Source organism: Arachis ipaensis, chromosome B07 (genome assembly GCF_000816755.2).
Source record: "Arachis ipaensis cultivar K30076 chromosome B07, Araip1.1, whole genome shotgun sequence".
NCBI classification, from domain to species: Eukaryota; Viridiplantae; Streptophyta; class Magnoliopsida; order Fabales; family Fabaceae; genus Arachis; species Arachis ipaensis.
The window spans coordinates 101252884-101264600 of NC_029791.2; the positions used below are offsets into that span (position 1 = coordinate 101252884).

Consider the following 11717-nt stretch of genomic DNA (forward strand, 5'->3'; position numbering starts at 1 on the left):
ACATATCTAGCTTATTTAAATCTATTAGTAGCTGTAAGTTTGTTTGTCATTTTCATATTAGTCTCAAAGATGTAGTTATTAGATGTTATGGATTTGGATGCTTCAAACTAAGGTATTATTCTGGAGTTCTGACAAAATCAATAAAAATACGGTTTCAATATGTTCAAGGTATGTTAGTATAGACACTATATATAAAATTGATATAGTTGATATAGTTTACTACAAGATTAAGAGATAGTTAGTTAGATAGCACTGGTAAATTATGGACTTAAAATTAATACTAAATTTTGTAATAACTTATGCTAACGTATAAAAAGTTATACAATACCATAATAATTGCTTATAGTTGTAATAGTATAACATGATCTTGGCTAATGACTTAGAAATTGTAAAATTCGGTAAATTAATAAATAATTAATTAATAAATTAATTATGAATTAAAGAAATTAAATTTTATATTTTAAGAAAGTAAAAATATTTAAAATAGGAATTAAAATACTAATTTTAAAAATTTTGGCCTAAAATTAGACTAACAGACTAAATCGATTGAACCGAATCCATACTGAGCTTACTGCCCAACTCATATAACCTCATTTCAACCAAAGTTTCAGCACGTCACCCCTCAAAATGAAGGGAAGCACGTTGAGAGAAGAGAGAATGAAGAAACGAAACCTAACTCAACCCAAATAATCAATTCCTCGTAAGTTCTGATCCGGAGCTCCGATCATCACACCATTTGCGGTCACATGTTTGTTTCGTCAAGCTCTTCAATTCTATTCAAATAAAGAAAAAAAAGAAAAGAAAATGGGAACGTGGCTTAGGAGCATGAATACATATACGTATAACTTTGATACCTAATAAAGCTTTTACACCACAAATCACCATCAGCCTTAATCTTCTTCATTTCTTCTCATTCATCACCGAGCCATAAGAAAGAAAAGGAAAGACAACAGAAAAAAAAGAAAAGAATATATTAATTAAAAGAATCTCTGTGATAGTGTGAATTATTGTCGGTCTAGAAATCTCTTAACAGAAAAAGAACTTTGATGGGGGAGAAATCGTCGGTAAAGAATTCACAAAAATAAGCGCGTTGCAAGTATAGATCTAAACCGATAATTAAACCTCAATCAAATTTAATTTGTTTGTCACTTAAGCAAACCCAATAAAAATAACCGAAGTATTAAACCTCGGGTCGTCTCTCAAGGAATTGCAGGGAAGTATTACTACAAAAAAATTTGGTAATTACGGCGGTTTTTTAAGGTTATTACGGCGGTTTGAACCGCCATTATTACCTTGAAGGCGCTCAAGAAAAACCGCCATAATTTGAAGCGCCATTAGGTTATTACGGCGGTTTTTAAAAAACCGCCACAATTACCTGGTTAAAATGGCGGTTTTTGAGTTGGGTTAAAACGGCGGTACAAACCGCCATTATTTCCAAATAAAATGGCATTTCTTGGTTGGTTAAAATGGCAGTTCAAACCGCCGTTATTTCCAGGGTAAAATGGCGTTTTTTGTTGGTTAAAACGGCGTTTGTGAACCGCCATTTTTACCTTGGCAGAGTGGCATTTTTTGTTGGTTAAAATGGCATTTGAAACTGCCGTTTTTACCGGATTAAAATGGCATTTTTAGTTGGTTAAAACGGCATTTTGAACCGCCATTTTTACCCTGATAGTGACATTTTTATTGGTTAAAATGGCGTTTAAAACTGCCATTTTTACCATGTTATAATGGCATTTCATGTTGTTTAAAATGGCAATTACAAGCCGCCATTTTTACCGGGTAAAAGTAACATTTTTTATCGTTTAAAAAAGTAGTTTTAACCGTCGTTTTTACCATATTAAACAAATAATTTTTTGTTTAAAATTTCACAACAAGAAATCATAACCTATAAACAAAATATTACATAATTCATAAATAAAATATTAAATATAATATAAAATTTTTTAGTATTGAAAATCGAAAGTAATAACTTCAATACAAATAAAGTATAAAATATAACATGATTTTTTAATTCTAAATGTCTTCACTTAGATTAGCTCCAATTTCTAACAGTGTCACATACATCTCATGCATAAAACAAGATAAATCTATTTGTTCCATTCCTCCCTGAATACCAAATACTTCCTCCATTCCTTTAATTTGGTCTTCTCATTTAAGAATATATCTATGATTTTGTCACAAAACTGAGTCACAGTGTATCCCTTTGCAATTTCAACCTCCTCTTGCTCCTCCACTTGAAAAAATCACTCCTAGAAATAAAATAGTTTGAAAACCCTTCACAAAACAGGACACAAGAAAGATATAAGAAAATGGACTATATACACTATTATTCTGCCATATAGTTAGCACTAGTGCTCTACAGAAAGTAAATCATTAACAAGCTAATTTCTTACACCCTCAATAATTAAGTATACTAGAACATTTATGTTCCTCCACAACAACAACAACAACAACAAAGTGGCAATCACTTCATAGTATATTACTATCAAATTCAACTAACAGCTTTATCACTTCAAATAGAAATTGAACTTTTTCAAAATCCCATACAAACACAGATAATTGAAACCAAAAAAAGCTATAAAGAAACCAGAAGAACATGCTAAGTGGAAAAATGGAGACTTACTGGAGCATGATAGATATTGTTATGTTGACCAAATGACTGATTATTCATGAGGGGCTAACCTGTGTGAGGTAATATAAATATTGCAACACAAGAGTTTTCCGTAGATTAATCCCATAGGAAATATTTTGGCATAGGAGGAAAGCAGCAGCCAAATGATCACTATCGCCTGCCTGCATAAGCAAGTAAAATATATTAACCATCTTAAATAAAATAAATAATCAAATCATACAGCTACTATAGCACACAAAAAACAACCTCTCCACAATGGGGCCGCAACTTAATAGTGGTCATTCCTTTAGATTCACGGAGCTGAAACCAATAGAAAGTAATATATTAAATAAGTTGGAAAAAGAAAGAGAAGACAATAACTAGAACCTTGTTGAGGGTGTACAGGTTTGCATAATAGTAATAAAGATAGTAAGAGTATGCTGGATTGAATTCATTAGTCCATTCTGCTGGTGTAGGCATGTGCTTAGTTGGACACCTTTCAGGTTTACTTTCATCATCTATAAGGTCAAATCCCACCACCTGCTTTAAAAAAAGTAACATGTTATACCTAGTAAATTATGAAGACAAGAATTAAAGAATCGAATGCCGGCTCTCAAATCAAACTTCATCCTCTACTGCTGACATATGAACTATGAAGTAAAACTTAATGTTCATAAAAGCACGCCTTCATTACTACAAAGCAACACTACACAGATGGTAGCTACTTAAAAAAAAATCTTTGAACAAAAGAAGAAAAACTGCTTGATTTTAAATATATAGGGTTGATTACATAACTGTTATTGGATAACAAGGTATTTGCAAGATGAATAAAAAAAGCAGTTTGCAAAGTACTCAAATAAACTGAAGCTCACGAATATTTAGCTCCATTATAATTGAGTATGCCTTTCAACTAGCTGAACAGGCTCACTCAAATCTAATATAGAAAGTCAGTCATTAGTAGCCACATAGTAGCAATGAGCAATTTACATGGTGGCACCGGTAAAACACCACAAAGTTGCTTGATGTATCATTGTCACAACATGACATAGTTACACAAGAAATGTTCACTGCTATAATCAAATGATATATACTGAACGTCATTTAACTTTATGACTTCTACATTTGAACATACATAATAGAGCTATGAGCACAAAGGAAGGGTCAAATTGACTAACCTGCTTCAAAAACAAATGTAATTGAAGATGAGAGTTTGGATCAATTGTGACTTCAAATAGAGGAATAAACACATTATCCAAAATATTCTGGAAGGAGGTAACAATTCCCATATTCTTGTATACATTGTATAGTCGTGGTAACTGTGCAAATGGAAGTTTCATAAAAAAAGATGATAGTCGAAGTCAAAATCCTAAGAATATGGGAATTATCCTACTTCAGCAAACAAAAATGCTCAGAAGGAATTATCCGCCTAATTTTATATTGAACAGATCTTCTATAATCACAAAATTTAATATTTTCAAAATATTTTTAAGCTAATAAGGCATTCTGGTTAGATTTTTGAGTGAAAAAGTCTAAGCAATTATAGAAGATCTAACCGGAATTGTGATGATCCTATGCCTTCAGTAATACCGATATTATATATCTAAGAGCAATTATACAGAAAGGTTAATCTGACATTAGAAAATTTTATCAAAAGCCTAGAAATCAAGGAAATTAGATTCTTAATTTGACAGTAAGCAAAAGTAAAGAACAATTGATATTAAATTAGGAATTTAAAAACCCTAAATTTCAGAAAAAAAGTTAAAAGAAGAAAGGAAGACCTAATGTGGCACTGGCGGATCAGGACCCTGGCGTGGTGGATTGCCTTGGCCATGTTGGGATTGACGAGAGTCTAGAGGTGGCGCTCGAGGGAGTTCTCGACGGTGAGAGCAAGGACATAATCACAAAAGTGAAGAGAAGGTGGAACCAAAAATTAGAAGCTCGCTAAAGCAACAACAATTTTGCTTGCGGCGGCGAGGTGATAAACGAAGCAGCAAGGGAGATGAGCGGCGATGGCTAACCTTTAAATCGAAGCCAGAACAAGATTGTAGAAGCTCATTGAAGGCAGCGGCAAGGAGATAAACGATGGCGGTGAACGGCGAGGAGATTCTAGTCGGAGGAGAACGCCGCTGAGGAGATCCTTGGTGGAGAAAGTTATCGCTGGAGCAAATCGCGCCGGAGTAGATCCCAGTGGTAGGCGTCGTTACCTTACAGAAATAGTGTGTGCGGCAACGCGTTAGTTTCACAATTAGGGTTGGAATCAGATAGTGTGCGTGGGTATGTTTAAATCATGGCCCAGATAATGGCGGTTTTAAACCGCCATAATTATCAAAAACTGCCATTTTGTGCAAACTCAATACGGCAACAACAGAATATGCCATTATATCCTAATATTATGGCACATCTATAAAACCGCCATTTTATTAGTGTCATTTTAAACTCTTTTTTTTTTGTAGTGTATGCCACTATTGATTATGAGATAGTATATTTTTGGGTTTTTGAAAGGTTGAACAAGGAATGTAAATGATAATAAAATAAACTAATAATTATGAAAAGTCCTAGTAAGGATTGATAATTAGAAGTCGTATCCTCATTATCATCATCAATTGTGACAAGAATCGTCTATTGCTCCACTTAGTCAACCTCTAACTATGAAGGAAAGTCAAGTGGAAATAATCAATTTGATTCCTCAAATCCTAGTCAACTCCTAAGGAAAGACTAGCTTTAGTGGAATTCAAATCAACTAGCAACTTTCAATTGCTAATCAACAAAAGAGTTTGATAACTCAAGAGTTTCCAATTACTCAATCTAAGCTAAGAACATAAAAAGCTAATTTAAAATCCGACCAAGCATTTTATTAAACACTTGGAAGGCACAACATAAAAGCATAGAAAAGCAATAAGAGATAATAAAATTCAAACAACCAATTGAAAGCATCAATAACATAAATTGAAGAAAACAATCATAAATACGGAATACCTCAAATTGCATTAAATAGAAAATCAAATCTAACATGAGAATTCATAAACTAAAGTGGATAAATAAATAAATCACCAAGAGAAGAGAAACAAAAGTGCTAGAATAAATAAGAGTAGAAGAGAAACTAAATTAAAGTAGAGTAGAAATCTGGAATTGAAAATTGCTAAACCTAAGAATCCTAAAACCTAGAGAGAGGAGAGAGCCTCTCTCTCTAGAAAACTACATCTAAAACCTAAAATTATGTGAATGAAAGTTGTCTTCCTGATTCCTCCACTCTGCAGCCTCTAATCTGTGTTTTTGGTCTTGGAACTGGACCAAAAGTAGCCCAGAAATTGCCCCCAATATTTTTTGCAATTTTTGCATGTGGCGCACGTCACGAGTATGCATAAGTCACGCGTACGCGTCGCTGAAATTTCGCAAGGTCACGCGTACGCGTGATGCATGCGTACGCGTCACTTAACTGCATGGCAACTATGGCAAATTGTATATATTTTGAAGCCCCAGATGTTAGCTTTCCAACGCAACTGAAATCGCCTCATTTGGACCTCTGTAGCTCAAGTTATGATCAATTTAGTACGAAGAGGTCAGGCTTGACAGCTTAGCAATTCCTTTAATTTCTTGTATTCCTTCCACTTTTGCATGCTTCCTTTCCATCCTCCAAGTTATTCTTGCACTGTAAATCCTGAAACACACTTAACAAAGATATCACGGCATCGAATGGTAATAAGAGAGGATTAAAATTAGCAAATTTAAAGCCAAAGAAGCATGTTTTCAATCATAGCACAAAATTAGGAAGGAAAATGTAAAACATGCGAATTATATGAATAAGTGTGAGAATAGTGGATAAAATTCACTCAATTAAGCACAAGATAAACCCTAAAAATGGGGTTTATCAATCTCCCCACACTTAAACATTAGCATGTCCTCATGCTAAGTTCAAGAGAAGCTATAAAGGAGTGAAGAGGAATGGTAAAACTTATGAAATGCAACCTATCTATATGAATGCAACTAAATGCAAAAATACTTCTATCTACTTAGTTCAAAGTAAACAAATTCTCCAAGACAAACATAACTCAGATTCTAGTAATTCAAATCACACAATAAGAGACAAGTAAACTTGTAAGAAGGTAGCTCATAAAAGTCGTGAACACAGAATCAAGCATTGAACCTTCACTAGAAGTGTATATGTACTCTAATCGCACAAGTGTCTAGGGTTAATTCACTCTACTTTTCTCTAGTCATACTTTCTAAAACTTTGTTCTTCATCTAACCAATCAACAAATATTTAGTGTACAAATGCAAACATCATGAGGTCTTTTCAAGGTTGTAATGGGGCTAAGGTAAGGGTGAGGATATATGTATGGCCAAGTGAGCTATAATATGAATCTTTGACTAACCTAAGTTCTCACCTAACACACACACATACTCTATATAATTCTAAAATCATGCCTAGCTACCCAAAATCTCACTTTTGTATATTTTACATACTCATGCATCAATTTTTAATTCCATCACATGTGCATTGATCTTTTTATTGAACTTAGCATTGGGGTAATTTTATCCCCTATTCATTTATTTCTTTTTTTTTTATCATAAATGAAAACATAATATATCAATGCATATGATTTTTCTAATTTCACATGAGTAAGCACCCAAATTTCCAATATTTGTCAGTAAAAACACAACACATTCTCATCAACCCAAATTCCCACATTTCCCCACACTTAGTTGACACACACTATCTTAAGCTAACCAAAGATTCAAATCGGGTAATTAATTTTTTTTCGCTTAAGGCTAGTGATGTGGTAATATAAAGAACAAATGGGGATTAAAAAGGCTCAAAGTGGCAAACAAAGGTAAATGAAATGGTAGGCTATTTGGGATAAGTGAGCTAATAACAAATGATGGCCTCAATCATATGTATGCATGAATATACACTAAACAATAGACATATAGAATGGAACAAACCATAGATTGCAATCATAGAGAAGAAAACACAAAAGAATAAAAATTCATGGTTAAATAATGTAACCATGTAATCAAGCTCATAATCTCACAGGTTGTGTGTTCTTAGCTATAAACCATGTTCCAAATTACAATCTTCAAACAAGTTTAACAAAAAAGTTTTAATTTAAATTAGTGAAATGCTATAAAAAGGGTCTTGAAAAAGAACTTATCACTCCAACTAAGTAGTGGTAGAAGAATATGCACAAAATAAAACAAACATGCACTCAAACATGCAAATGCAACAACTAATGTAACAAGAAAAATTAAACATTGGTGTTAAAATAGGAAATAACTAACCCACAGAAGTCGGTATCGACCTCCCCACACTTAAAGATTGCACCATCCTCGGTCCATGCTAAGATGTGCTAGTGGACGGGTGGCTCCAAGTGATGCTTTTCTCCAACGATTGTGCAGATGGACTTGTCTGTCGCCCCATGTAAAAGTCTTCCGTTTCCCTTCTTAATGGCCATCCTGAAAGAAGGAAAAAGGGAAGGAAAGTAACCCAGAAACAAAGATAGAAAACAAATAAAATATGGGTGGGTTAATGCCAAATAATGAGGGTCTCAATTACATGGTAGCTAGAACATGCAAGTGTGGAAAACAGTAGAAGCAACTGGCATATTAATAGTGCAAAAAAAATTGCAACAAAGGGGAAGAGAGCGGGTCATGAAGGCAATATAAATTCATGTCAATGCAAAAGGAATACAAGTATCATATAGGATTAGCATTGACTTAAATAATATTACCTAACAATGTAAAACAAGTCACAAAGCACCAACATAATGCAAGAAAAAATGCAACAATTGTATGAATAAGAACATTTAACACCAATGATAAAATAGAAAATTAGAAAAGATAATAAAAACATGAACAAAATTAAAATACAATGAAGGAAAGTATGCAAATGCAATATGCAAAAGAGAATGAAAGAGAATAAGGATGAGAAGTTAAAGAAATGAAAAAGAAGAAAGTAAGAAAGGAGAAAGAGAGAAGTAGAAAGGAGAGAAGAAAGAAGTAAGAAATGAAAAACAGGGCGCGACGCGCGCGCGTGCCTCATGCGTACGCGTGGGTGGCCAAAATGCACACTGACGCATGAGCGTCGGTCATGCGTACGCGCGACTGCTCGCGCGATTCTAGCACAGTGGCAGCCCAACTCTCTGTTCAATTTTCTTAGTATGCCGATTTTTCATTCCACGCGTACGCGTCACTGACGCTTACGCGTGGATTGGCAAAAATGCAGGGGACGCGTACGCGTACGGCACGCGTACGCATGGGTCTGGCTATGCGTCTAGCACCCCTCCCGCTCGGCTCTCGCGTAACTCTATGTTCATTTGCGCATACACACACGACGCGTGCGCGTCGATTTCCCCTTCTTTTATTTATTTTTATTCTTAATGCAAAATAAAAGTAAATATGCAGGACTGGAAATTAAGACTAACAGAAATAAATTAAAACTAATAAAAAGGAGGATCATACCTTGGTGGGTTGTCTCCCACCTAGCACTTTTAGTTATTGTCCTTAAGTTGGACATTCGGCGAGCTCCTTGTCATGGTGGCTTGTGCTTGAACTCATCTTGAAACTTCCATCAATGCTTGGACTTCCAATAAGCTCTAACATTCTCTAAGTGAATTCACCAAGCCTTGATGAAGTTCTTCACAAGTTTCGAGCTCCCAAAGTTGATCCTCTTGTATGCCGGGATCCCAAATCTTGTTTCTACACCCGTCTTTAAGTTGATCATCATGATTTCATCCGGGTGGTTTTGCCTTGGAATTCTCATTTAAGAACCCAAACATCCTCCTAGACCCAATCAATTGCGAATTATACCAACCCTTACAATTAGGCATTGAGCTTCCAACCATAACAAACCTAGGATGTTTTTGCCAACCGCTAACAATATCCCTTTTACTCTTAAAACCACAGATAGCTCTAAGTTGTCCATCCATTTCAAGCAGACCATATTCAAGTGGGAAGGTACAGTTTAAGGATAAGAATTTTACCCACTTGAATATTGTGTTGGATGGTAATGGCTTGGGGGGAGATATCTCTAGTGGTAGCCTTGCCAATGTATGCTTCACTCTCTTGGGCTCCTCTTTGATGATCTCCACCTCTTGACAAGCTTCTGCAACATTAACCTCTTCCTCTAGTTTAATGGGAGAGGGTTCAATTGTAGGTAGAAACTCATTAATTATTGAACCCATCTCATGATCAACCTCCTCAAAGTCTTCAACCATGATATGCCTTGGAGGTTGTACACCCTCCTCAACATCAAATTCAAACATCTTGGAAGGAGGCTCTATGACTTGAGTTTCCCAGGGAGGTTCCGCATCTACTAAGTCCTCAACCACTTCCTCTTCTTCGATAATTTTGGTTTTCTCCACTTGCTCTAGTACAAAATCTAACTCCTCCTTAATAACTTCCACCTCTTGACAACTTTCTTCAATTTCCCCTAATTCTTCAACTACTCTTTCATCTTCAAGGGTCTCTCCTACCTCTACTTTTTGGGCCTCCTCTTGCTTCTCTTGAAGTATGTATGCGTGAACCCGATCCATTACGTCCCTAAGACGATCCCTTCTCTCTTGTTCTATGTCAATAGCGTAATTGGGATCATGTTGCTCTTGGATTGATGGATATGGGTAAAAAGTAAGTGCACCAGATCTTGGGGGTTGAGTATTGGGGGTAAAGAATAGATCCACATGGGATATAAGAGCATAGAGAGTAGAGGTGAGACTGGTGAGAGCAGAGGTAAGTGTGGTTTGAAGCTCCTGTTGCCCTTGGTGAATAACACTAAAGGTATCATCTATGGGAGCTTGGGGTGGATAGGAGGGTTCATCTGTTGGGAGAAAAGGCTCATAATACGGAGGTGGTTCTTCTTGATAAGGGTATGAAGATGGTGTATATTGAGGTGGTGGTTCTGGGTATGGTTCACATGGTTTGTATGGTGGTTGGTGTGGTGGATAAGGGTTAGGGTCATATGGAGGTGAATCGTGAAAAGGGGCTTGTGAGTATGGTGGTTTAAAGCTATGTTGAGGAGAGGGTTCATAGGAATATGGTGGGGCTTGTTGGTAACTACAAGGGGGTCCACCATATCCATTGTCTTGGTACGCACCTTGGAATGGCTCTTGCTCATAGTAAAATGGTGGAGATGAATTGTCACGAAAAGGTCCACCATAAATATTGTCTTGGGATGCATCGTAGAATGGTTGTTGCTTGATAAACCACTATTTTATGGTTTATCTTGTACTCAATTGAGTGGTTTTTATCAACTCTTTACCCACTTATTCATACTATTTGCATGTTTTACATTTTCCTTCCTGGTTTTGTGCTATGATTGAAAACATGCTTCTTTGATCTTATATTTGCTTATTATTAATCCTCTCTTATTACCATTAGATTCCTTGATATGTGTGTTAAGTGTTTTCAGAGATTACAGGACAGGAATGGCTTGGAGGATGGAAAGGAAGCATGCAAAAGTGGAAGGAATACAAGAAGTTGGAGAAATTGCTAAGCTGTCCAGCCTGACCTCTTCGCACTCAAATGGCTATAACTTTAGCTACAAAAATCAAAACGACGCGGTTTCAGTTGCGTTGGAAAGCTAACGTTTGGGGCTTCGATTTGATATATAATTTGCCATAGCTGCCCCAACGCCAGGTGACGCAAACGCGTGGATCACGCGGACGCGTGACCTGGCAGGAAAGCAATCCGCGCGGCCGCGTGGACGACGCCTCCGCGTCACTTGCCCGCGACCTGAACGTAACAGAAATCACAGGAAGCGATTTCTGGGCTGCTTTTGACCCAGTTTTCAGCCCAGAACACACAAATTAGAGGCTATAAAGTGGGGGAATGCATCCATTCAGGGAGAGCTCGCCAATTTTCACTTTCCATGATTTAGATTTAGTTTGAGAGAGGTTTTCTCCTCTCTCTCTTAGGATTAGAATTTATGACTTCTCTTAGTTTTTAAGAGTAACTCTCGATCCAGGTTTAATATTTACTTTAATTTATGTTTCTATGCTACTTTTACTTTAATGCTTTTATTCGTATCTATAAATGTTGCCAATTTGGCTTATGAACCCTTTCCATGTTATGATTTGAATTAATGATTATTTGAGGTAGTTCCTTGCAGTTC

General features: G+C 36.0%; 1 protein-coding gene across 1 annotated transcript; it reads right to left on the reverse strand.

The window, feature by feature from the left end:
* LOC110265114 (probable AMP deaminase) lies at nt 2327-3924 on the reverse strand. Its single transcript, XM_021107895.1, has 4 exons — nt 2999-3924; nt 2879-2932; nt 2683-2793; nt 2327-2356 (listed from the first exon to the last, which is right to left on the reverse strand). Exons 1-4 carry the CDS (start codon nt 3170-3172, stop codon nt 2327-2329), a joined length of 369 nt encoding a protein of 122 aa, XP_020963554.1. The 5' UTR covers nt 3173-3924.

What these genes read in the sequence shown, in the direction of transcription:
- LOC110265114 (XM_021107895.1), bottom strand. Translation starts at nt 3,172, where the DNA reads ATGTTACTTTTTTTAAAGCAGGTGGTGGGATTTGACCTTATAGATGAT. An exon ending in ACCTGTACACCCTCAACAAG is followed by an intron (nt 2,933 to 2,998) that starts GTTCTAGTTATT and finishes TATTGGTTTCAG; the next exon opens with CTCCGTGAATCTAAAGGAAT. An exon ending in ATTTATATTACCTCACACAG is followed by an intron (nt 2,357 to 2,682) that starts GTTAGCCCCTCA and finishes TACTTTCTGTAG; the next exon opens with AGCACTAGTGCTAACTATAT.